This window comes from Lactuca virosa, chromosome 7 (assembly GCF_052849685.1).
Source record: "Lactuca virosa cultivar CGN04683 chromosome 7, Lactuca_virosa_CGN04683_v6, whole genome shotgun sequence".
Taxonomy (NCBI): Eukaryota; Viridiplantae; Streptophyta; class Magnoliopsida; order Asterales; family Asteraceae; genus Lactuca; species Lactuca virosa.
In genome coordinates this window covers 38901410-38929355 of record NC_136432.1, presented here as the reverse complement: position 1 = coordinate 38929355, position 27946 = coordinate 38901410, and the positions used below count along the sequence as shown (strand labels likewise).

Below are 27946 nucleotides of genomic sequence, written 5' to 3'. Positions count from 1 at the left end.
TTTGGTAGAGTATAAAACCCAAATCCATGTTTATTACAAAAATTTAAAGTGATTTCAAATTTTACATTCAAGGACAATATTTCTTGACCGAGTAATCATCTATGTTTCTAAATCCGAATTTTGAACGCAAGGTAATCATGTAAGTCAGAAACCAAAAAAGAAATACTGTAAACTAAAGTTTAACTATCAGGATTCAAAATTGCAAATATCATCTTTTGCAACACATTCAAACATTAGCCAAAAAAGAAAAAAAAAATCAAATAATATCTCAAAAGTCAAAACCATTAACATCATCATCATCATATAAGCAAAAGCAAAAGAAAAAGAAAAAGCTCTTACACCACAGTAATAACAAACTTTAAACAAGTAACAGTAACAGTTCTCCGGGAAACACAGCAACATAACAGACTAATCATAACACAGAAGCAGCAAATTATACGAGTTCATATCATAGACAGAGTGGTCCAAAAACTAACCTGTAATCTTTTTATATCAGAAAAGAAATGATTTAAGCAACCACCGGTGCAGCAGCCGGAGGAGCTTCAGTAGTACCATTTGAAACAGCCGCCACTGTTTCAGTAGCAGCCGCCGCATCCTTTCCGTCTTTAGCAGCAGCAACCGTTTTCTCATCTTTGGCTCCTTCCTTTCCGTCTTTGGTGGCGGCAGGTGGTGGTGGTGGTGGGACCATATGGGCAGGTGGTGTGTGTTTGAGTTTGACAAGGATGTGACGCAACCTTGAAAGATCAGTGGGCTTTCCAGGTTTGGGTCCTTGGACAATTGTGATTGATGGTTTCTTGTCCTTGTCCTTTTTGCCTCTCTTTTCAATGTTGGGCACCTCACGTGGGATCAGCTCTGCTATTGCTTTCCAGTATTGTTTATCAGCTTCTTTGTGGAATGTCTCTTGCTTCGCCACATACATCTACATTACAATTCCAAAACTTTCTTCTTGTAATAAATTCATAACATACCAACTTCAATAACATAACAATTTAATTGTGGTAAACATTAAAGAATGAATTTTATGATGATATGATATGAATGGTGGTTTAGGAAAATTACCTTCTCGCCTTCTCTATTGGTGAGTTTGTTTGTCTCAATGTTGCGTAGTCTCTTTTCATGAAAAGCTTTTATAAAATCTTCACCTTCTTGGATGATCTGGGCACGTAATTCCTTCTCTTGATTCTCCTTCTCCTCCAATCGAATTGCATTCAGCCTGCACATTGAAAGCCATGTTCGCTTAAACATACGAAAGGACTGAATTCCATGGCCTGAATTAGTATCATCAATTTAACTTCTATATAAATCTGGCATGATGCTCAAGAGATCTGTGGAATACTGATGTGTTTACCCATTCATGGCAAAATGTCGATCTATATTTCTATATAAGACGTAGCTATTTTTATAATACAACCCTCTTTTATTCATGAAAAACATAAGATACATGTCATTCTTATATTGCATACACTGACTTGGTGCTGAAACTACTATAACCTAGGTTCTGGTAGAAATTCAATTTCTCAATTTTGTGTGTTCCAAATGTAACTTACAAAAGCATCCTACAAGCTACACATTTACAGTGACCACTGCACGTGTCACTCGAATCCAAATGTGATCAATATAGATCTCACATCAATTGCATGATATATACATTTAGATAGTGCAAGTAGCAACTAGCAAGTACTATAACTCCATTTAAAAGATCCCAACAATATACTAGCCTCTAATCACCTGATATATACATTTAGGTAAACTTGAGCAAGAAATAAACTCAATAGCTAAAATTTTAGTCTTTACTTTGCAAAAATTGTCGTTTTAGTCATCTGCAGATCTATGCGCTGCTAAAAAATTAATATCAAGACCAGCTACACATATTCTTAAGATAATTTAAATTCAATGGTGAATGTTAGTGTGTTCTTATAACTAGGAACATAGAATTCATCCTGGACCTAGGTGGTATGTCTCACATGCTTGCAAGGAATCTTAGTTTTTGATATGATTCATTTGTCAAACTAGATAAAACACCGATGAAAACAATTCAATATGATACAAGAGAATCATATAACGTAATTATGATTAGATCTAGTGTAATTATAGCTGATCAAGTGAATACTCTAAGATCTATGATAAATCGGAAACGAAATGTAATATAACCAATATGAAAGTGCTCCAGATCCAGAGAATTAAAACCTCACCTCCGCCACTCGCGAAGAGCAAACCCCTCCTCCCGCATCTCACTCGGAGGCGGGAGCACTGGTCCATCGGAACTAAAAAGTCCATCAGCATCCTCTCCAACATCGTAATCCTGACTTACACCATTCGAAATCGGGATCGAGGAAGAATCAAACGGTGAAGAGGTCTGAGGCGGCTGGGAGTACTGATCCGCATCTGGATTCGAACCGAATCCAAACGGATCTGGACTGTCTACAGATTGGTGAGAGACATGCTCACCGTCAGCAGGGAATTGATACGCCGGAGTATCGGCGGTGGAAAAGTTGGAGTATGAATCGTTGTTGTCAAAGTAACCTTCATCAAATTGACCGGAAGATGGAATCGTTGTCGATTCTTCGCCGTCGACGCTGAACGTATCAAACGACGACATCTCTCTCTAGATTTGCTCCTTCTTTCTCTCTCTAGATTTGCTCCTTTCTATCTCGGTATATCTCTCTGGCTTCTTAGCCTGTTTTCATGGCTGCCTTTTTATATCCCCCTTTTCTCCTTTCTAGCCCTTTCTTTTTAGTGTAAACAGCTTATCAAAATTCTATATTATTACTAAAATTTATTGTTTTATAAAGATTTATATTAGCATCGTGTAAAATTCACAATTATGACTATGTTAAAGATCAATATTCTGCTCGCATTTAAATTAAATTATGAAAATCAATAATAAAAAGGTATCTTATAATTCGTTTTCGGTTTAGTTAATATGAATTAGGTTTAGTTAATATGAATGAATGATCATTATATGTATCGTTTTGTAGTTCGATAATATGAATGATTATTAATATGTATGGTGCAATAATTTCTAAATTGTCATTTTAAGTTGTTAACAAACTATAACAAAACGTGTTTCACTTTAGTTATTCAAATAAAACATATTGATTATCTTATGATTCAATTGATATGAATGATTATTACTATATATGATGCAATAGTTTCTCAAATGTCATTTAGATCAAATCAAGTTTTTAAAAACGAACTTTTTGAAAGTGTTCACATATGATCATTATGACCGACTGTAGCAGGTTACATCCGGTCATATATGTACACTTCCAAAAAGTTCGTTACCTAGATATTAAAAAAAAATAGTTACCCAGATGTTAACAACCTGAAAAGGTAAGAGTAAATTACACGAATGGTCTTTGTGGTTTGGGTAATTTGTGTGTTTGTTCTCTAACTTATTTTTTAACTCGGATGATATCTACTGTTTATTTTTGTTGTGCGTTTGGTCCCTGTCTGACCTCAAAAGATTGTTGTTTCATTTTTAATTTATTTTTTAATTAATTTTCTTATTTATGTATTTGTTTTTATATATTTAAAAAATTTTAATAGACCCCCCATATCTGTATCTCCTCACCCTAAACCTGAAACCACATTTAAGAAATTTAAGATGGGTCCCACCAGTCACCATCTCATCTCTCATCCTCCTCAACTTCTATTTTCTTTCCATCTTTAGTGATATCGACGTTTTCACCATCTCTTCTTTTTTCGGTCCTTCAACACCGGCGATCCAACACAACAACCCTTCTATTGGGTTGTGGTGGTGGAAAATTCAATGAAGAGACAGTGGGTTGTGGGTGAGGAGATACAAATATGTGGGGTCTATTAATTTTTTTAAATATATAAAAAATAAATACATAAATAAGAAAATAAATTAAAAATGACACAATAGTCTTTTGAGGTAAGACAGAGACCAAACCTACAACAAAAATAAACAGTAGAGATCATACGAGTTAAAAAATAAGTTAGGGACCAAACGCACAGATTATCCAAACCACAGGGACCATTCGTGTAATTTACTCTTACTTCTTCTGTTTGTTCATATCTGGGTAACTATTTTTTGTACACATCTAGGTAACGAACTTTTTGGAAGTGTTCACATATGACCATTATAACCGGCTATAGCATGTTACATCCGATCATAATAGTCATATGTGAACACTTCCAAAAAGTTCGTTACCTAGATGTGTAAATAAAAGAAATAGTTACCTAGATATGAACAAACCAAAAAGTTAATTACCTTAATAAGTCTATTTCCCGTTAAAAAACTATATGAAAGCTCATTTCATTTTATTTATTCAAATAAACCAAGCTCTTTAAATAGATATAATCAACTACTTAAATTCCATCTAGCCTTAGCTTTAGAAACTAAATGTTGATTGGATTGCATAACAAAAGAAATACATTGCTTAGAAGGTTTAAAATCATATATGTTAATAATGGTAATTATATCTTTTACAAAACATTATCATTATTTGCTACTCATAATAGATCAACTCTTAAAATAAATATGTGTTTAAAAAAATCAATTTAACAAGGAGTAGTTAGAATGCTTTGTAAAAGATATAAATATCTTTTACTTGCTACTCATAATAGTTGACTCGTTATTATTTTATATTTCTGGAAAAAGTTAATTGCAAAAAATACAAAGAACAATTTTAGAACATGAAATTGAAGAAAAAAATGATTCTAATTGATTATTGAACATTTAAAACATTTCTAAATTAAAAAGGTTTAATTATAAATAAAAATTGATTATGATTCTTGTCATAATCATTGTTTCTTTCGATCCAATGCTCCAAAAATCATTCTTACATTCACACCATAGTGGTGATTCTCAAAATGATATTAACTATATATATAAATAAATACAATTAAATCAATAATTTTTTTATATATATTTATGAAAACCTCTCTACAAAACTATAACTGATTCATAACTTATAAAATAATTTTAAACTAAAAAGATTTATAAAATTATAAAAACCAATTGTAAATGCATATTTTATATCAAACTGGAAATTAAATATTTTAACTAATGTTTTTTGAAAAAGTTTATTCATTGTTGTACCGTCAAAGCTTCGTCGTCATTGTGGCCTATGTTGTCGTCGCACATCATATCGTAGTGAACCACAACTATTTGATGCCACCCCTACTGCATTCGTCCTCCTCTGCTACAAGATATGAAATCCTAAACCCTAGTTGCCACTCCTCACAGAACCACAATTGTTCACCGACACCCCCTATTGTCATCAGCATCCTCTGCTGCAAGATTTGAAACTCTAGCTGACATAAGATCTGGAAAACCTAGCACGCCCCCATCAGTCGTTGTCGCACCACCTACTGTCGTGAACCACGACAAAGGTTTTTGGGAAAATGACCCAGGATGTAATTATGTTTCAAAATCGTTCAAAAAAACATCATCCAAGTAAAGTTTATGTAAAAAAACACCAACAAATTATACATTTTGTTCAAATGTTACCCATCAGTAACCAGCTATTGTAGGTTAAAGGATGACTTGGCCTAACTATTGGTGACATGGTATAATAATTACTAACATGACATTAGTTGATACATTCCTCATTTAAAAATCGATTTGAGCTTCTTCATGAATGGACGATTGGAATTTGTGAAAACAAATGGATAAATGTCCAAAAGTAGCTCAAGGAATGAAATTTGTTGAAACTGGAAGATGTGTAGTAGTTTGCAATCCATTCCATTTTAGTCTTGACCTGTAGCTAGGCAAGAGGCAAACAATACATAGATTTCACCATAGTATAAATTAACATAAATATTCGTGAAGACATTGCTGTAGTCACATTACAAATCGGCATATATATTAAAAAATGTACATTGCCCAAGATTGTTATACTACCCATATCAAAAGCTTACACACACACACATACACACACACCCATATATATATATATATATATATATATATATATATATATATATATATATATATATATATTCAAAAAATGAATCACATAACCAAGCAAATATATAGGAGGACATGATAAAATTTTCAGTTAAAGTTACCATTCAGTTGAGACAAACCTTGAAGTTTTTGTTATGATTAGTCTTTGTGGTTGATGTCCAAATTCGAGAAGGATGTCCCGAACTACAAGGGTGTGTATCATCAAATATCTTATGTTTCTTTGGAATGTTTGAGCTTGAGTTGGAGATTATCGATTTAGTAGAAGAAGAAGCAATCAGAGGAGATTAAGAAATTATTCGTTCATGAAGAAGCCGTAAATCGATTTATAGAGAAGGAATATATCAATTAATGTCACGTCACTAATTATTATGCCATGTCACAACAATTAGGCTAAATCACTCTTTAATCTGCATGAGTCGGTTACTAGTGGGTAAAATTTGAACATAACATATAGTTTGTTGGTGTTTTTTGTACAAACACTTACTTTGATGGTGTTTTTTTAATAGACCAAACTTGGTTGGTATTTTTTGAATGATTTTAAAACATGGTTACCTTCATGATTCATTTTCCTTTGTTTTTTTCTTTAATTACCTTTTACCGGTAATTGTCGGTTACCAGAAGGCAACATTTAAACAAAATATGTAGTTCAATTGATGTTTTTTTTTTTGTACAAAATCCTTATGTGGACAGTGTTTTTCTCTTAGTTCTTTTCTCAATTTTTTTTTCGTTAGTTATGGATAGTATGAAAGATAAAGGGATGATATAATTTTTTGTATTAAACTATATGAATATATAACCTATTTTTATATATTAAGGTGTGAACGTTGTGTGCATGTATAAGTTTTTTTTTTCTTTTGTTAAAATATGGGTAATGGATGTATGAATGTTTTTTTAAATTTTTTTGTGAATATATATTTTTTGTGTTGCATAAGTATTTATGAATGTAATAATTTTCATAATTGTCTTGTATGAATAAATGTATTAAATGGTAATCAAAATGTGAATATAGTATTGTCTGAAACATGAAAAAGACATTTTGGTCATTATTTACCAAAAATACAAAAAACAGGATTTTAAAACTGTATGAGATCCGTCCATTTTTTTAGGCTAAGATTAGTACATTGGTTCCTATCCAAACCCCTCCCTCCGTCATTCATGGAAGTTGATGATTTTAGCAAAGGTAAAAGAAACGATGGCATTGTTGTTGAAAAGAAAGCGTGGCCCGTGATGCATTAAATAAATATCGAAAGAACCTAGACTTTGGACAACTACAAATTACAAAATTACAGACATCATCACATCTTAAGAGTTAAGGAGTGGGGGCAAAATCGACTTTGGCGCAGCAACGGTCCTGCAAACACCAATCATTGATCGCACCAAATCAAGAAACCGTATTGTTTCCCAAAAATGCTTAGTTGGCGGAGCTATTGGCGGCACCCCCATCTCGGCGGCAATAAACAAAGAATGGGGCAAAAAAACCATCAACAGTTTGGGTTTGTACCATGAGTCATCAGATATAATGAAAATCAAAATCTGCTTTTCTCCATCTTTGTACACCATCATCATCATCATCAAAACAAGTAGTAGTAGGTAGGGCAACAAGCTCTTGGTGTCTGTCAAATGTCAAATCCATCCTCATGGTTTCTTTCATTCTCGTGTTGTATTTACTTTGTTCACACAGACAAACAAACAAACCGTCCATTTCTTTTCTTCATAGTTATAGGTTATGTCAGTAATTTTGTTTCTTGTCAAGGAACCGATGATGCGTTCTTCGGGTATCTTGCTGATGATGGCATTCGTTGTACAACTCTTGGGTACTCTGGTCTAAATCGTTTGGCTCCCATTCCTTGAAATGATCTGTAGCATCAAGATCAAGATATGCCAATTAACATTTCAGATTAATAAAAAAAAAAAAAAAGATTGAAGTGACCACCTACCTGGGAGAAGGTTGGCGTTTTTGAGGAGGAGGGTATTGCCCGATCCTTGCTTTCAAATTTACAAAAGCAGTTTCAGCAGCCTGATAAAGTATAACATGAGAGAGAAGAATTCAAAAAATTGGGATTGAAGAAACAAGTGAATAGAAAGAATGAAGAGATAAATACTACACCTACCTGCATCTTAGCTTCATCCCATGTTAACCCGACTCCTTTACCCCACACTTCCCCATCTATTTCAACCTGAAGGAGACATTGACTAAAACTAATTAAAATGTCAAGTTTCAAAAATGACTAGAAAACATTAGAATAAGTACACTACCTACCTGTGCATATAACTCGTTGTTCTGGCCCATGTTATTTGAAACTTGTGGTTGAGGTTGGAAACTCATGCCCAAACCTTCCATCATACACTGAAATAATCGAAAAGAAAAAGGTAAGATATACATACAATAATTTGCCAATTGCCAAAAGGAACTGATTAAGATCTTACTAGTTCATTAAGTGCTGCAATTGACCCTTTCTTGTGACCTGGGCCCTCTAACTTAGAATCTAAAGACCTTGTGGGTCCCGATGCAGTTGAAAATGCCATAGACATAGACTCCTCCCTCAACAAAGGCAAAGACTGATGTCCGAAAGAATTTCCATCACTTGTAAACCTTCCCTCCTCTCCATGCCCACCACCAGACTTGGCACGAGACAAATACTTATCTGCAAAAACATTGCCTTAAAAAGGGTCAGAATCATTATCATTTTGCAATTCAATTCCATTTGAATCCTTGATGGATCTTATCAAATCCTAAGGGCTAGGGAAGGCTGGAAGGAGTTCATTCCTACATATTCTTTATACTATTAAAGGACAAAAACATCAAATATATATATTTTTTACCAGCCAAATTCATAAGAGATGCCTCGGCAGCCTGATGTTGAGCTTCCCTTCGTGTTCTCCCACTTCCTTCACCAATTTTCTCTCCAGCAAACCATACCTGTAAAAACACAATTTTCACCCAAAATCCTCTAATATCATTCACACAGATTATCTTATAACTCATAAGTAATGTGTCGTGTAGTTAAAAGGACTTTTTGACTACCTCAAAAGAGAACTGTAGTTCAACACTAGGGACCAGAGCCTGCCTGAACTCCACCTATTAACAAATCCTTAGTACACATTTGGTAAATTAAAAGGAATTATTGTTTCGTAATCATACCTTAGTTCCACATTTGTAGGCAATGAAATGCAGATATTCAGCAGGGGATTCAGCAAAATTTTCATTGTTTCCAGCTTCAATCTCCATATCTCTGTTGCTTGATAATGAGTGACCCAAAGAACTCTCCTCCCCTTTAAAATACAATTCCACTATGTTTTTCATTCATATTCAATATGGTTTAAATTTCAAAATAAATGTAGCAGCTTACCTGAAAATGGAGGGAAAACAGACGACGAATGGCTTAACCTCAACCGATCATCCCTTTGAAACACCTGCATAAAAAAATAAAAATACATATTCATCCTTTAAGTTACATTATTAACAATATCCAGCTACACATGTGAAATTCTTTTATAGCATAATATAACCTCAATTACCTCTTTAGGAAGCCTCTGGCTTTCAAGAACTCTATCAGGCAATATTGGACTTTCCACCTTATGAACAAAGGGTGGTGCGCGAAGAGGGTGTTTTTTGTCAATATGCATAGGCTCAGAATGTAAAGGAAATTCTTTAGGAGGTGGTACTATCCGGTTTAATTGTCTGGGACCCATCTCTTCCCCCATTGGGAACCAGCCGCCACGTGGCGGCTCAACCCTAGGAGCTGCAACTTGCATTGGAGGTCTTACAGGAAACTGAGGTTCACTGGTGGTTTGATCTCTCATGTCCATACCATGTTGCAAAATGAGAAGTCTTCTTCTTGTATCAGGATCTAGTTCAGATTCAGGCACCTCACCTTCTTCCCTTGCAGGTGAACCATGCAAGCTTGTTTCTGCAAGATTGACTTGAGTAAATGGTTCAAGAACAGGGGTTGACTTATTGGGATACTGAACAATTGGTCCTGGGATTGCTGGTGGGATAATTGGTATAGATGTAGGTGGAGTGTTGTACTGAAAGGTTGTCTTAATAACTGGATCAAGGATGGGAGGTATCACTGTAGGGATGGTTGAAGAAGCCATAGCTTCCTGAATATCATCAAAAGACAAAACATGTAAATCAATTGAGTATGATGTAATCATATAACGAATAGCATTGTGAAAACTGAAAAAGACTAGTTACCTTTAGCCTTCTTTCTACTTCAACATCTGCCATTCCATCAAAACCAAGTGGTTCTTTACTCCCATTTAAAGCAGAAGCATCATCCTGGTAACATTTATGGAATTAGAAACCATAATTAAAATAAAATAAAATAAAGGGGAAGGGATAAAAATTGAAACTTTATATATCACTAACCTCGGAAATCAAATAGTTGCTCACATCTGGAGGAAGAATGTCTTTAATTTCATCTTCATGTGCGACTTCATTGATTCGTTGCAGAAGGCCATCATCAAAGTCTCTGTTTCAAAGATAGAGCATTTTAATATTTTATAATGAAGATTGAAGCATAATGCAAAAACGCTAATAGATGGAATTAAAGAACCCCCTTGTGTGGGAATGTGTGTATGTGGATAAAGATGTAAACTTTAGAAAGTGAAGACACATTCTTACTTGAAAAAACCACCTCTGACATTACAAGCAACGTTTCGTGCAACACAAAGGATAGGAACAGGACTGTTTGCCTAAAAGGACAAGGATATATATATAAATGAGTACTATAGCACAAAAAGGGGTAGTACAGGTGTACAACAATGAATTCTATATTTACATTAGGAAAAGTGAGACAAAAAGATTGATGAAGGTAATTATTACTTCAGCTTGAGGAGCATAATATGGAGCAAAAGCAGGAACAACATGAACACGAGGTTGATCTTTCTCATCCCACACTTTTAGACGATCATCAATAACTAAGGACATCTTGGGATGACAGTTTCCATCTTGGAAAACGTTAAAGAGTGATTTCTTCAACCCTGGTAAATTGGAAACAAGTTTGACCATAAGTTACTCATATACCCTTTATGAGTTAAAAATAAACAGTAAAAACAAAATTATACAAGTGAAGAAACACACACTAGGCAGTCATATTTCCCAACACTTTTTCCATTCATGTGGACAAGCATAAAGTGTGCAACAAGAAAGATAATGACACAACAACAATATCCAAGCAAGGGTAAACAAGTGAATATTGTATGGATACACAAACCGTGCAAGGTAAATGACTGAATTGACTAATTTTCACATTAGTTTACCAGATTTCACACAAACAATGCGGTTCAATAACTCTTTTGTGGTTATTAGATTTGAATCTGGATCAAGAAGCCTCCACATTTCCAAAGCATAATCTCTTTCAGCCATTGTACAAACATAAACCTCAAAACGTTTCCGTCCTCTTGCAATCAAGTAGCTTCTAAGATCCTCCCATGCAGGTCTCAGTCTCACAAGAACACTTGTATCACGAATCTGCAAAAAAGTGAAGGTTTATGTAAGATGTTCAATAGACAAATGTGAAGGGGCATAATATAATGGTCAAGTAAGTAGAATCATCATACCAGTGGATTGATACGTGTGAGGATGATGTTCTTGTCTTGTAATCTTATAAGTGGTCGGACAAGAGGTTGATGATTGTCTGACAATGGTGGGACAACCTCAGACTGTGCTTTAAGTAGCTTGCCATTGTCAACAACTTGATCACTATCTGCATATTGTTTCAAAATGTTTCTGTCATCTTGATAGCGTTTAATCTCTCCAAGCATACCAGCAACACGTTGTGGATCAGCTTCACAGCTTACTTTTCGTTGTAGGGCTTCAATTCTATCCTCAAATGATCGCAATGTATTGGCCACAATCAGTGTCTCATCAAGATCAAATACAATGCCAAGACATCTAAGATTTAGCATCACAAGGCATGACTCATAAAGACCTGGTGCAACACTAAACCCCCAAAAGCATGGTAACATGTCATTTCTTCTAGAACGCATGGCTACTAAATGGAGCTCCTCTCCACCAAGTGGGACAACAGCAGTCTGCAAAAGTATGTATGCGATTAGAACAAGAAACTAAATACAAGTTATACTTATGTGACTACCATGAAATAAGATCAAACCCCATATGCAGAAGTGACCAAAAATGCAAAGGTCAACTTATATAAATGCTAATTATGACTGGTCTTATCAAAAAGTCAATAAGTCATTACAGCTCTGCTTTGTGCTTTAAATATAGATCTCTATTGTAGTATTGTCGCAACCATCGGTCAAAATGGGCTAAATGAGAAAAACATTTATTCAAAGAAATTTGTACTTTATTTTGTTTTAGCATGTCTTTGTTCAGCTTCAACGAAGAATTATGACATGAGAAGCAGATGTTTTCTTTTGATTTTAAGAGTTTCTTTTGACTGATAGTATAGTATGAAGAAAATTTGTGTACAGGTTTCCAGTCCACTACGTTAAGTTATAAAGGCAAGAGCCTTTTACACAGGTATGGTTTATTCTTCAGCACCAAAATATTCCAGCAAGAATCATTCAGATTATAAGTTTAGGTACTCCAGTACAATTTCCAGTCAAGAGTTCTCTGAAGAGAGTAACATCCGTTGGTCATTATTTGTGGCAAAACTGCAAATTGTAAGTCCGCTAAGGAATTATAAACTGGTTCTTCATTTTATTCTTCGTGGATATAAATTCCCAGAAGTGCAGATTTTAGTCTCGGAAAAAATATGCTTTTATTTGTAGCTTTCGTTAGCAACACAAGACAGTCCAAAATTCAGAGAAAATCAGCCACCCTAATTTTACTTTGTGATTTGTTCATTAGGTTCAATCCGAAGTTAAAAGGTAGAATGAAAAAGTGTTCAAAGTTCCAATTTTAGGTTTTCTTTTAAGGGTCTTATCTTTGTCCAACAAAGTCCTCGTAATAAAAAGTTTGCAGCTCAAATTAGGGTTTGAGTTTAAACTAAGATTACAATTTTACAATTTCAGTAGATTGTTGTTTATCTTCTTTTTTTTAGTTAATCTGTTTATTCTGAGGTTGGGCAGATATACCTTGTTCTCCCTGAGACATGTAGAGTGCAACAGGTTGAGCTGCGAGTTCGAGTTGATGGTTTTGCTGCACTCCATTTTCAAGCAAACCCCAGTTGTTGGTGAAGTAATTGTGTGAAGAACAGCAAGTGGCGAGCACCTCTCACTCGGTGTCGAATAGTACGAAATCCTGATTTTGTCCTTGAGTTTCTCTCTCATGTTCAGATTCATCAGATGAGGATTAAAATAAACCTCAACATCACCGATGACTTTTTCACCATCATAAACAGCCACCACCGATTTATACATTCTGTTTTTCCTTCAAAATCAATTTTCTTTAATAAAATAAAAGAAAAAGGAAAAAGAAAAATTATCAGAATCCTCAGAGATAATTTCTCTCTCTCTTTTCCCCTTCGTCTTCTTCGATTTGTTCTTGTTTTTCAGTGTACAGAGTCATATACATACAGATCAGTAATCAATCATCAAGTTTTTCCGTTCGATTGATTGAATTCATCTTATACGTCTCAATTTATGCACAAAAACAACACAAATTATAACTGATCTTGATCCGTTGTTTGAAAAAAAGGAAAAATTAGGGCAAGATTTTTTAGATCTGTAACGGAGGCGGTGATGAACCGATCTGTGCGTCAGGCGAATTTTAGATTTGGATTTTTACATCCATTTGGGGGAATTTTAGATGGAGACGATGGTGATGATCGATGAACAAAACCCTAGATTAGATGTACGATGAAGAGAACGGGAAGGTTCGTCTACCTCTAAAACTCTCTCTCTATGAAAGCTTTGGTGTATCGTGCGCTTGATATGTTGGGTTTGGGTGATGTCATATATATGGTGTGATTTGGTGTTTGATTGAGAGGCGTAGGTTTAGGGTTACCAATTTACGGCCACTTCCAATATGCGCCGTTCATTTAGGTTACCTCCCTTCACTCAAATATAAATATTTATAAAAATCAATACGGAAGGGTAAAACTCATAAATGACTCCCAACAAACATATGTGCGCTGTTATCCAATTTTTTTTTTTTTATAAAAATAGACAAGAATTTAAATTTGATTCATATGGTTTTCAAAAAAATATCGATCTGATTCAAAAAAAAATTATCTTTCATAAAATATCCAAAATCAAAATTTTTCTGTGATTTTTGAATTATTTGAAAATAATATTTTATCTTTTTATTTTCTTCTTTTTTATTTTTTTTATTTATATTAATATTTTTTTAATTTAAAAATAAATAAAACTATGTTACCGCACCCATACCTTTACTCGGACCCTCCCCTCCTTTAACTTTCTTTCTCTCTATTTGACGCTCTCGCCCTTCTCCTACCTCACACATTCACCAGCAAATCAAACATTTCTCACAAAGTCACATACACTTCTCATCCATCTTTTATTAGGTTTAAAGGCTACCAACTAGCTTTCATCACATGTTCGTGTTTCAATTTCTTATTACTACCCGCTTCCCCTTTTCATCTTTACTATCTTCATTCATGCTAACAAGCGACAGTGACAGGAAAAGAGAAGTTGAAGAAGCACACAGGAAAGGAAAATTCAAGCGAAAGTGGACACAGCCACGACCAATATAGGCGACGCCAAGGTCATCTGCTGATTATCACGAATCAGACGTCAATCTCCTGTGTCGAATTGATTTAGGTCTAATTTCTGAATCTCATGGTGTTCGCTAGAAACATGATGTTTTCTGTTGGTGTGTTGAACAATAGGAGTTCTTTGTTCATCTTGGTTTTTTCTTCATCTGAGTTTAACTAGGTTTGGTAGGTTGCATCATCTATTTTTCAAAATTATGGATTACTTGAATCATGAATCATAACTATAACTATTAAAGGATTTTTGTGTATTTTTTTTAAAATTTCCTCTGTGTGTGTAACACCCGTTTTTAGGTAAATTTCCATTTTAACCTTTAAATCAAAGTTTTGCGTAATAATCCATTACACTGGACGTACTCGTGAGTATGTCGGGCGTAAGGCAGTAAGTGGATCGCGGAGGTGTTCAAGTACGCAGGGCGTACTCATGCTGCCCTTAAACCCTAAATTTTTAGGGTCGTGTCCCCTATTTAAGCAACTTATTCCCCCTTTGACCTTCTTATGATCAGCATCCATTCCTCTAAACCTAAAATTGAAACCCTAGCCCTTGAGAGTAATTTTTTGTGTTCTTGATAGTGAAGGAAGGTCATTCAATAAATGGTGGTGAATTCAAGCATTTAGATCTGGAATCTACACCTCATTGTTCAACTCCATAAAGTATAAAGTTCATACATTGAGGCTTGCTTGGCTAGATCTTGTTTATGCTTAAATTTTTGCTCATTTGGTCCTAAAACCTTGATTTTTGTGAATATGGAATACTCCAAAGCATTTTAGTTGTCCTTTCATACCTTTTAGAGTGCATAGTGTCATAAAAATAATAGTTTGGCCTTTTCCTTTCATCCATGCATGAGTTATGGAGTTTTTGGTGAAGTGTGTTGGATTAGGTGTCTAAGCCCATAACTATAATTGGTATGTACTTGAATTGATAGCAGCACAGTCCTTTTGGGTTGCCCTCAACCTAGCAACTGGACAAGGAAATTATGAAAGAAGAGATATTAATTTATAAGATTAATAAATTAATATATATAAATGATTTATTAATATGTTAATGGATTAATATATTAATTAGAAATCATCATGTTTAATTAATTGTTAGCCAGAAATTAATCAGAATTGATTTTGGGGTTAAAAGAATTAATTATAAGGTGCAGGGACTAGTTTGCAATTATCTAATAGTTGAGTGGAAGGCTCTAGAACCCCCTTGGAAGAGGGTGGACGAAATCTTTAGGGGAAACCCTAATAATTCCGTCCATAGGGGCTTGGATAAGGCCCTTGGGTTTGCTTAGGCCCTAAGCAAAGGATAACTAGGGTTTCCCTTAAACCCTAAATCCCTCAGCTATATAAGGAGCCTCCTGGTTCATGTTTTTGGTCACTCTTTCTTTTGAAGAAACCCTAAGGCCGAGATTTTGCATACTCCCTCTCCTCTCTCTCTTCTACTTTCCTTCTTGCTAGTTTGGGTGTGATTCCATTAGAGGCATTACACTTGTGGTGCTAAAGCTTCCAAGAAGATCAAGATCAAGATCAAGGGATTATCAATTGTTTGCTATAACAATTGAAAGGTATGTAAACCCTAAACCCTAGTTTGTTAATTTCGAAATTAGCCTCTCTCCTCTAGGGTTCTTGTTTTGCAATTCAAAGTTGTATGTTCAATAGTTAAAACATAGATCCAAAGTAGGTTGCATGTGAACTTAGGAATTGTTTCTAGTTTATTTGTTGTACCTAAAACCCATCAGTGGTATCAGAGACATTGTTGTTTTAAATTGAATTGCTACAATTGTTGAATTGCAAATTAGGGTTTAAAGCTATTAAACCCTAAAGGCCAAAATTTTTGATTTCTAGGGTTTTGGATCAAAGGGTTTTTTCGAAAACCCTAGCCTCCAAAGAACCCTAATCGAAATTAGGGTTAGGGTTTTGAAAACCCTAGCCTCCTCCCTTGTAAATTTCGAAATATGCTAGAGGATAACTAGGGTTTCTTGTTTTTGGATAATTGTTACTTAATTAGATTAATTGGATAATTATCCTTACCCTATTTTTCGAAATTTAGAGGGATAAGGATTAGGATTAAATTAATGGATTAATTTAATTAGATAATCCTTACAAGATTTAATAATTTGATTAATAGTTAATTAAAAGATAAATATTAAATCTAGTTAATTGGTTTATTTAAATTTAAATTTAATAGCTTAAATTTCGAAATTTATAAACCCTTGAAGTTTTAAAATGTTTTAAAACACACCTTATATATATATTATAATTAAAAGTTTAATATTATATATGTATAAGAATATGGTCAGTCAAATCGCTAGTATGCCTCATTCACGAAGCTAATCTATAAGGGGGGTATAAGGAAACTGCCTATAAAATGGTAGTTGAATGGGTGTCCACTCTCACCCACCGCTTCCTTGATTAGTGGAGGGTCGTTAGCAGAACGGATTTGATAGGACAACTACTTCTCATTAAAAGTATAATGATATTAAAAGTACTAGAACATTATTTTCAAAAATCCCAACTCTAGTTACTTTAGGAAAAATGTGAAAAGTATGCTAATCCATGAAATTGCACATTATGCTTTATTGGTCGTTAGTGGAGCGTGTGTGGTTAACCAGCACACTAAAAGGCACTAATAAAGAGTAGTAATGGGTATCTCATAATTGTCATTTTGATGGAGCGTGTGTGGTTTACCAGCACATCAATAGTTAATGATAAAGACAATGAGGTTACCAAGCACATTTGCATGGTTATTCACATCTTGTTTGTGATCCTCGGCATCCCAGTCACAAATAGAAGAGCATAATCTGAGATTAAAACATGTCATTGAATAGTTTCAATGTATCTCAAAAGAATTAGGAATTTCACTTCGTTTGTTTCGTCTAATGGTGGAATTGGTGAATCGTCATTCACCTACCTTTATGAAATTTGCACTTGGATCTCGGCATCCCATTTCTGAGTTGTGAATCTTCATAGTTGGATCCTAACCTTGATATTATATCTTTGGGTTATTTTATTAAGGTATCTTGAAATCTAACTAAAACTTTCTTTCTTTTCAGATGTCTACTCCTGGAAACACTTCTGCTTCGTCCTCCTCCAACCAAAACTTCTCTTTGCTCAATATTTGCTCCAAAGTCGTTATGGATGGCTCAAACTATAACGATTGGATGCGCAACATCAAGATGGCTCTTCGTTTCGAGAACAAAGAATATGTTCTTGAAAAGGAGCTCAAAGAGCTTGATGAGAATGAAGCTACTCCTGAAGATATTGCTGCCTACAAGAAACATTACGATGATGCTACCAAAGTGGCATGCATCATGGTGGCAACTATGTCCCCAGAACTGCAGAGGTACTATGAGGACTACTGGCCTTTCGAGATGAACAAGGACCTTATGGAAAAGTACCATAAGCGAGCTCGTCAAGAAAAGTTCGAAGTAGTCAAGTCACTCATGGCTTGCAAGATGAAAGATGGGGAGTCAGTTGTGTCACATGTGCAAAGAATGCAACGCTACATAGAGCGTTTGGTCAAGCTCAATATTCACTTTGATGAGGAATTGGCCATTGACATGGTCTTGAACTCACTTCCTGAATGTTATGGTCAGTTTATTCTAACTTACCATTTGAACAATACTGAGCAGACCTTGGCCCAATTGCACAACTTGTTGCAGACAGCTGAGGCAGGGATGAAGGGTAAAAGTATACCCTCCACACCTACGAGTGCCCCTGTTTTGGCTATTGGACAGGGAAAGGGGAAAAAGAGGAAAGGTCCTCCCAAGCAAAACTGGAAGAGCAAGGCTCAAGCTGGGTCATCTAGTAATGGCCCAAAGGCTAAGCCCAATGGTTCCACTCCCCATGTTTCTGATCCAAAAGAGGCAGTTTGCTTTTACTGCAACCAAAAGGGGCATTGGAAGAGATCTTGCCCACAATATCTGCAAGATATCAAGGATGGCAAAGTGAAGCCATCTTCGGCAGGTATTTACACTATTTCTGCTAATAACTCATTATCTTCTCGTTCATGGGTCCTTGATACAGGATGTGGTTTTCATATCTGTTCTGATTTGCAGGGTCTAAAGGAAAGTGAGGAGATAGAGCGAGGAAGGATAAACCTGATCATGGGAAACAGAAAGTCTTCACCAGTAACCAAGATCGGAGTTTATCAGCTTCTGCTTAGTAATGATGTTAGATTAGATTTAATAAATTGTTGCTATTCGTCTGAGATGACGAGAAACATTATTTCATTTCATGCATTGTTCAGACAAGGTTTTACATATTCTTTTAATGATTTGAATGGTTCAATTTCTGTTTATAAGAATGGTGTTTTTATGTTTGAAGCTTTGCCTTGTAATGGTGTGTATGAAACAGTGACTTGTGTTGATAGCCTAGGAAATAGTGTACTTAATATTGACTTGTCTAATAGTGTAGACAAGGCATGCTTGTGGCATTGTCGTCTTGGACACATTAACAAGAAACGCATAGCCCAACTCCAAAAGGATGGAGTGTTGGAATCATTTGACCTAAAGTCAGATGATATGTGTGAATCTTGTCTTTTGGGAAAGATGACAAAATCACCATTCACAGGGTCTTGTGAAAGAGGTGAAGGTCTGTTGGATCTCATACACACAGATGTGTGTGGGCCCTTCAGATCAACTACAAGAGATGCTAATCGATTCTATGTGACTTTCACTGACGATTATAGCAGATATGGATATATCTACTTGATCAAGCATAAGTCAGAAACTTTTGAAAAGTTCAAAGAGTTTAAGCATGAAGTCGAAAATCAATTGGGCAGAAAGATAAAGATACTTAGATCCGATAGAGGCGGGGAGTATCTTAGTATCGAGTTTAACGACTATCTGAAAGAATGTGGGATAGTCTCACAATTGACTCCTCCTAGGACACCACAGTTAAATGGTGTAGCTGAGAGGCGCAATCGAACCTTGTTAGACATGGTTCGTTCTATGATGAGTCGGGCTTCGCTTCCAATTCACTTCTGGGGGTATGCCTTAGAGACAGCCGCCCACATCCTCAATCTTGTCCCTACAATGAAGGTTGCCAAAACACCTCACGAAATATGGACAGGGAAAGTTCCCTCGTTAGCACATATTAAAGTATGGGGTTGTGAAGCTTTCGTAAGACGAGAGACTCACGACAAGCTAGGAGCTAGAAGTGAGAAATGTGTTTTCATTGGTTACCCAAAGCAGTCTTTTGGATATTTGTTCTACAGGCCTAGTGAGAACGTGGTCTTTGTAGCACGAAGAGGAGTCTTTCTTGAAAGAGAGCTCATATTCAAAGAGGACAGTGGGAGCACTATTGACCTTGAAGAAATTCAAGAGTCAGCCAATGAAGGAACCTTAGATGACACTAGCACTCAACCAGAGGAAACAGTTCCTGTTGAACCAATCGATAACTCATTACCTCTTAGAAGATCCACTAGGGTGAGTGTGCCACCTGAGTTGTATGGTTTTCATATTACTTCAGATGGTGACACATTCATAAGTGACAGAACACTGGTACACTTAGATGAACCGGTCACTTATAAGGAAGCAATGGCAGGCCCAGAGGCTTCCAAGTGGAAAGAGGCAATGGACAGCGAGATTAAGTCCATGTATGAAAACCGAGTTTGGAATTTGGTTGATAGTGCACGAGGTCGTAAGACAGTTGGGTGCAAATGGATCTTCAAGAAGAAGACAGACATGGATGGAAATGTGCACACATTCAAGGCTCGACTGGTTGCAAAAGGTTTTACTCAAACCCCAGGGGTTGACTATGATGAGACTTTTTCGCCAGTGGCTAAGATTAAATCTATTAGGATATTGCTCGCCATAGCTGCCTTTCATGATTATGAAATCTGGCAGATGGATGTCAAAACTGCTTTCCTTAATGGGAAGTTGGCTGAAGATGTTTACATGAGTCAGCCAGAGGGTTTTGTTGATGCAAAGTTTCCCAATAGAGTGTGCAAGCTTGAGAAATCCATTTATGGATTGAAACAAGCATCTCGCAGTTGGAATCTTTGCTTCCATGAGAAAGTCAAAGAGTTTGGTTTCTCTAGAAGTGAAGATGAGTTTTGTGTGTATATCAAGGCTAGTAGGAGTATAGTAACTTTTCTGGTGTTATATGTCGATGACATATTACTCATTGGTAACGACGTTCCAACCTTGAAAGAGGTTAAGTCTTGGCTTGGAAAGTGTTTTGCAATGAAAGACCTTGGAGAAGCTGCCTATATTCTTGGGATTAGAATATTGAGAGATAGAAAGAAGAGACTAATTGGACTTAGTCAGAGCACATACTTGGATAAGGTACTAAAGAGGTTTAGTATGGAAAATTCCAAGAAGGGAGAGCTACCTATCCAGAGCAATACCAAATTGAGTAAGACTCAATGCCCGAGTACAGATGTTGAAATAGATGACATGAGTCGTGTACCTTATGCTTCCGCTGTCGAATCGATCATGTACGCTATGACATGTACTCGCCCTGATGTGGCATTTGCTTTGAGCATGGTCAGTCGCTATCAGGGAAACCCAGGTAGAGCTCATTGGATAGCAGTTAAGAATATACTCAAGTATTTGCGAAGGACAAAGGACTGGGTTCTTGTGCTTGGTGGCAGTGATACTTTGAGAGTAGATGGTTACAGTGATGCCAGCTTTCAGACGGATAGAGATAACTTCCGTTCTCAGTCGGGCTGGGTATTTTTACTGAATGGAGGAGCAGTTACTTGGAAGAGTTCCAAGCAAAATACGGTGGCTGATTCTACTTGTGAATCAGAGTACATTGCAGCAAGTGAAGCGTCGAAAGAAGCAGCTTGGTTGAGGAACTTCATCGGGGATCTCGGAGTTGTTCCAACCATCCAAGAGCCTATGGAACTCTTCTGCGATAATGAAGGAGCGGTTGCCTTGACAAAGGAACCGAGAGATCATGGTAAGACCAGACATATCGACAGAAAGTACCATTTCATTAGACATAGAGTTGAAGAAGGCCATCTTATAGTAAAGAGGGTGTCATCTGAAGATAACCCAGCAGATCCCCTCACAAAGGGTCTGAGTAGGGCTAAGCATATTCAGCATGCTCGGAGCATAGGACTGAAAGATGATATTAGTTTTAGTAGTTAGATTAGTTTTTGAAACTTGTAACAAAGTAAATGTAATTGACTTTTGGTGATTAAATAATAAAGTATTATTTATAAGTTTGGCTACTACCTTTTGTCAATTGTTTATTATTGTGTTTCATATTTTGCATGTTTTACTTCCTGAATAATGAGATTATTCAAACTCCACAGTCGCTCGTACTCTTGGAAGTAAGTAGTGAATTAAGACTGTCATGAATTGGATTGCAGATTGTCTAAGGATAGACATGGCAATAGAATTGCTGCAATGTTCATGAGTACTCAGAAATTGAGATTTGAGTATTGGATAAACCCACGCTCAGAGTATTACTTCATGGAATTCATCACGAGTAATACTGAGACGATAATATCTTATAATCTTGAAACGAAGATATATGAGTTGTAATTTACAAGTCGGTTGTGCATTGGTGATACGAAAACGCATCAGTAACTTGGTGTTATAAAACGTATTGTCATGCATAATTTGATGAGTAAAAGATACAAGCATATGAGTCAACGTTTATTCGTTCCTTTTGCCCTAACAGGAAAAGCGATATCTGTGGGCCCCTCGATGATTTGGTGTTGACTTATGTGCTGGGCCCAGCCAGGACTAAATTGATGTGTTCGATTAGAAGTCCTACATCATCACAAATCAGGAATCGGGAAACATAGATTCTGGACAAACAGATTGATTACATTCCATGTCTTTTGTCTGGGGATATCAAGCAGAACGAAGGGTTATATGATCACTTATCTTAGGACACATAACTGACTGGGTCAGAGTTCGGCAGCAGCTTTTTGGAAGCTACAATTTGCTGGTCAAATTTAGAAGGCATACTAGCAATTATAGTTACAGACTTATCCAAGTGGGAGACTGTTGGATTAGGTGTCTAAGCCCATAACTATAATTGGTATGTACTTGAATTGATAGCAGCACAGTCCTTTTGGGTTGCCCTCAACCTAGCAAATGGACAAGGAAATTATGAAAGGAGAGATATTAATTTATAAGATTAATAAATTAATATATATAAATGATTTATTAATATGTTAATGGATTAATATATTAATTAGAAATCATCATGTTTAATTAATTGTTAGCCAGAAATTAATCAGAATTGATTTTGGGGTTAAAAGAATTAATTATAAGGTGCAGGGACTAGTTTGCAATTATCTAATAGTTGAGTGGAAGGCTCTAGAACCCCCTTGGAAGAGGGTGGACGAAATCTTTAGGGGAAACCCTAATAATTTCGTCCATAGGGGCTTGGATAAGGCCCTTGGGTTTGCTTAGGCCCTAAGCAAAGGATAACTAGGGTTTCCCTTAAACCCTAAATCCCTCAGCTATATAAGGAGCCTCCTGGTTCATGTTTTTGGTCACTCTTTCTTTTGAAGAAACCCTAAGGCCGAGATTTTGCATACTCCCTCTCCTCTCTCTCTTCTACTTTCCTTCTTGCTAGTTTGGGTGTGATTCCATTAGAGGCATTACACTTGTGGTGCTAAAGCTTCCAAGAAGATCAAGATCAAGATCAAGGGATTATCAATTGTTTGCTATAACAATTGAAAGGTATGTAAACCCTAAACCCTAGTTTGTTAATTTCGAAATTAGCCTCTCTCCTCTAGGGTTCTTGTTTTGCAATTCAAAGTTGTATGTTCAATAGTTAAAACATAGATCCAAAGTAGGTTGCATGTGAACTTAGGAATTGTTTCTAGTTTATTTGTTGTACCTAAAACCCATCAAAGTGAAAAGTTAGGGTTTTGGGATTAGGCTCTCTTTAGCCATGCAAATGCATAAAGTTAGAGACTTTATGGATTATGACACATTTATGGTCAGATCTGAGGTTGGGATAAAGTGTCTTAATGATTAAGACCTTTAAAATTGGATTTGAGTTAAGCCCGTGTACGTCGAGCGTAAAACTGGCTACACCCAGCGTAGCCAGTTGCGAATCCGTTTTGTTCCAGTCGTGTGCTCTACGCTCAGTGATGTGCATAAAGTATACCTATCAACTTTTAAATTTATAACCTAGCAAAACTTAATTAACTATGCACTTATAGGCATTGTACCTAGTCGGATTATAAAATAGTAAGTGAGTCGTGTGTGGATCACAAGGAATAGTATTTATTTAATAAAATAACTACTAAAAGTTAAACTAAGAAAAACAACTAGAAATGAGGGGGTTTTATCTTATTTTACAAGTTCAAATTAACTTAATTAAAACACTCAACTAATTACTAAAGTAAACAACTAGAAAGATGATTTTAAATCGAGAATAAAGGATATTTTCGTTTAGCTTCGAACCCCTCTTGTTTCCTATGATTGATTTCAAGACAATGGATTAATTTCGTTAGTTACAAAATAAAAGTTACTAGTCATCATGATCAAACTAACTAGCATAAGTTAATTCAATAACTTTAACCTCAATGATCATGCAAGTTAATGACACTAAATTGATTTCAAAGGTAATTTGGACTTTGAATGATAGAATCTACAGACTACTATTTTTTGGTCAAGTCTAGTAATCAAGCAAATACTATGATCAAATATTGCTCTCTAACACAATTAATCAACTAACTTATCACCTATACTAGGATATGACTAAACGTTAGCTCTAACAATTTAATGATCATAAATAGCTAGGTAAATCAATTTCATAAAATTAACTGCAGTTTAACTACACAATCTTGAGACAAGTCAATAAAGATAGAAACTTTAACAAGCTAGGTTTAGATTTGTCAAACAATATTTAAAGCAAAACTAACTTCATAAACCCATTAAATAAGACATCCACACATAGTATTCAGGAGTTCATCTAATCTAAACGAAAGCAAGGGTTATTAGCCCATAATCACAGCTGGGAAACACATAAACAAAAGGAAAACTAGGCTAAACATTATTAAATTAGGCAAACTGAATGAATATGTGTGAATCCTTGCTCTAATATCTTTATCCTTTAATCTGTAGTTGAATTATGCCCTCCAAGGGTTCTTGGAAGGGTTTTTTCCATCAATAATTGCAGCCCTAAGGCCTCTAACTTCTTGGAAACGACCTAATGTCCAAAATATATATACTTGTCAATTCTGGTCATCACAGCGTGGCTAAGAGGCACCACATCGTGGTCTTCATGAAAATATTGCATTCTCCAAGTTAGCTTATTGGTCGAGACTATTCCATTCTCCACGTCATGGTGGACCATCACCACGTCGTTGTCTTCTGTCTTCAAGCCTTCTTTGTCTTCTTTTTGCCTTAGCTCACATTTCCTGCTTCCAGCTCCTCGTTTGCTTCCTTTTTATCATGAGCATGTCTTTGCTACTACGCGACATATTTCAAACTTAATAAGTACCTTTTGTCCCAAAATAAACATAATTGTAGCTAAAAGTATTAAGACAGTGTATGAAATATATAGTTAAATATGCATATATCAAAATACCCCACAATTGGCTTTTGCTTTCCCTCAAGCAAAACTGATTTTATTATTATCATACCATCACAATAAAACCCTAGCTACCAACATCGCACGAGACAATCCATTTTAAGCCTTTCTATTACATCAAGACCGCAATGCATGTATTTGTGTCTAAATTTTCCTAAGAACTTCCCCACTCCTAAATACTAACAATCTCCATAAACACTTCCCCACTTCTTTCAAACAACATTCATTTTATGCTTCCCTCCGAATATACCCTCATAAATCTTTTTTAACCTCAAGGTAATTTTTGGTTAAGCCCCTGAGCATACATATGGAATAATAGCCTAAAAAGAAAATTTGCAATAATTAATAACTTGACAAATTGTCTTATTCTTGAGTCTTCGATTTTTGAACTTTCCTTCATTATATTTCTTGATCTTCATAGATTTGTAGACTCTTATTCATTAAAACTTTTGCAACTTTTTTTACTTTCTCTTTTTTTTCTTTACTTTTTTTCTCACTTTTTTTCTCTCAACTAAAAACCTAAAAAGAAAAACATATGCTTAAGCAAGGAAACTTAAATTCAACCCTTATTGGTTAGAGTTATTTCTGAGGTGCATTAACTATATAAGCTCTCCTGGATACATTTATGGTACACGATGCTAAACGTATTATGGCCCTCAAACTAAGCAAGGTCATGTTTTTGTTCTATGATTTCACTAGGACAGAGAATCCATAAATACACTATAACATATATTGGTTCAAATAAACATCGAAACTCGCATTGGATCGTCTCACACAACACTAGCAACCTAGGTCTCAACACAACAATTTTTTTACTAGATTCAATTTTAGATTATTACTTCAAATCTTTATAATAATTTTTTAGATCCTAGTCATTTTCAATTTTTTTATCAGTATGCTTGCATTCCTATATTCGGACCCCTACCCTACACTTAAATGATGCAATGTCCCATTGCATACTTAAACAATAAAAGAACATAAAATTAAAGAGGATAAGTTGGAACAGACTCCCTCGGGCTAGTAGTGGCGATATTGAATTTTGAAACATATGTGGTTGATATCTCGTATAATTTGCTAGAAATAATACTTCTGGACCTTCTTATTGTAAATAAAATGTGTCGCATATAAATAAACCAAAGAACCATCTTCTAGAAGTGTGTTGAACATGGACCACGACATGGGAAAGCAATGCCATGCCGTGGTGTTAAGTAAGAAATCGTCATCATGAAAGATTAGAACGTCACGACGTGGTATAGTGATGCCACGTCGTGGGAATAGGTCTGATGGAATGCAATAGTGATAATAACAAATGTCACGGCATGGAGATGATGGCAACGTCGTGGTGACTTCTCATAAGGTCATTAAGATCTAAAATAAGGCATTTGTTCTTCTTAATGGCTTATGACCATTCCCGACCTTTTCTTTCTGTAAAATTCCTTCAAATCTCTTCTCTTCAATAAGTGGGGACCCCACACTTATTAAAAAAATATGGTCTTCAATTATAATCTACTAAAAATCACATGACTTTTGCATCAATTAAGCTCCTTCACTTTTTCACTTTCGTTCAACACTACAAAATAATATTAAAGACTTGACTTCACCAAGTCCCTTCCACTACTACTGCTCGTTGCACTAATCTCATCCTAGGCTTACCCTAGGGTAACTCTCCAACCTACTCTCCGCCATCAGTTGCATAAGAAATCCCTGCTACCTTTACCTAACTAGCTTGCGAATTCCATTACATATCACTAAGACTGGATAATTCTTCGAAGGAGATGTCCTACCCTACAACGGTTGGACTCAAACAAGAGCTGCAAAATAGGGCTAGACGTAACCTTTTGAAATTATTTAGTCCTTGCAATATGTAACTTAACGTATTTGTTTACTAGTTAATTAAAGTTAACTATAATTCCTAAAAGCACAAAGCAAGCAACATCCGAGCATTGAGTAACCAAAGCAAGCATATCCTATTCAGGCCATCATATCACTGACTAATCAGTTCTAGACTGAAATTCAATAAGCATATATAGCAAGAACATAAGGCATCTTCCTAGATCCTTAGCCCTAATCTAGCGTGCAGTTCTCTTACATTTAGTAGGCATATAAGGCATCTTCCTAGATCTCCAGCCCTAATCTAGCATGCACTTCTCATAATCATATCATATATCATAATAAACGTGTATGGGTATCCTGGGGAAAACTTACTTGAGCTCGGCCAATTGCACACATCACACACATTGTTCTTTCTTAAAACTCTTTATTTTAAATTTCAGAAAAACCATTTTCTTGAAAAAATCTTTCAAACCATCGATTTCAGTCCATACACCCCCGAAGGTGTGTCTGAATCCCTCAAACCAAGGCTCTGATACCAACTTGTAACATCCCAAAAATCATGACCAAAAATATCATTTTTAATATAACGATTTATAAAACAATTTATAGAAAACATCATCAATTATTTCGTTTCATAAAAACCATAGATCATGTGTCTCAAAAGCATGTCATAAAGTAGTAACAATGTCAGAGTACAAATCCCAAGAAACTCATATGCGGAAAATCGTGTGTGTGATGCGCTGCTACCGTGTCGGCTCCTTTCCCTTTAAAGAGGAAGTACCTGAAACAAAAACTGAAAACCGTAAGCACAAAGCTTAGTGAGTTCCCCCATCATACCACATACTGTCTAACATACCCAAGTACTAGCTACCCCTTCGGTCTCTTTTAACCGGTAACTTGTCTAGCATATCAGGGTGTTGGCCTACCCCTTCGGTCCTGTCGACTGGTACCTCGCCTAGCGTATCAGGGTGCTGGCCTACCCCTTCGGTCCTTTCAACCGGTATCGGGGACTATTTCACCC

At 35.8% G+C, this 27946-nt stretch overlaps 2 protein-coding genes across 3 annotated transcripts; both read right to left on the bottom strand.

Moving 5' to 3' along the window:
• Positions 1-278: 278 nt before the first annotated feature.
• Positions 279-2695, bottom strand: LOC145124322 (clathrin light chain 1-like). The gene is made up of 3 exons (XM_079059611.1): positions 2193-2695; positions 1060-1213; positions 279-919 (listed from the first exon to the last, which is right to left on the bottom strand). Exons 1-3 carry the CDS (start codon positions 2597-2599, stop codon positions 509-511), a joined length of 972 nt encoding a protein of 323 aa, XP_078915737.1. The 5' UTR covers positions 2600-2695; the 3' UTR covers positions 279-508.
• Positions 2696-6961: 4266 nt separating this feature from the next.
• Positions 6962-13881, bottom strand: CPL1 (C-terminal domain phosphatase-like 1). Of its 2 annotated transcripts, none has more exons than XM_079058817.1 (17): positions 12986-13881; positions 11504-11977; positions 11204-11414; positions 10767-10924; positions 10566-10636; positions 10311-10413; positions 10137-10220; positions 9458-10042; positions 9289-9352; positions 9081-9211; positions 8964-9017; positions 8762-8858; positions 8366-8598; positions 8199-8285; positions 8050-8115; positions 7876-7955; positions 6962-7795 (listed from the first exon to the last, which is right to left on the bottom strand). In XM_079058817.1, the coding sequence occupies exons 1-17, from the start codon at positions 13268-13270 to the stop codon at positions 7687-7689; spliced, it is 2892 nt and encodes a 963-aa protein (XP_078914943.1). In that variant the 5' UTR covers positions 13271-13881; the 3' UTR covers positions 6962-7686. The 2 variants fall into 2 exon arrangements, with proteins under 2 accessions (XP_078914943.1, XP_078914944.1); XM_079058818.1 differs by having other exon boundaries at positions 8366-8583; positions 12986-13880.
• Between the last annotated feature and the right edge of the window lie 14065 nt (positions 13882-27946).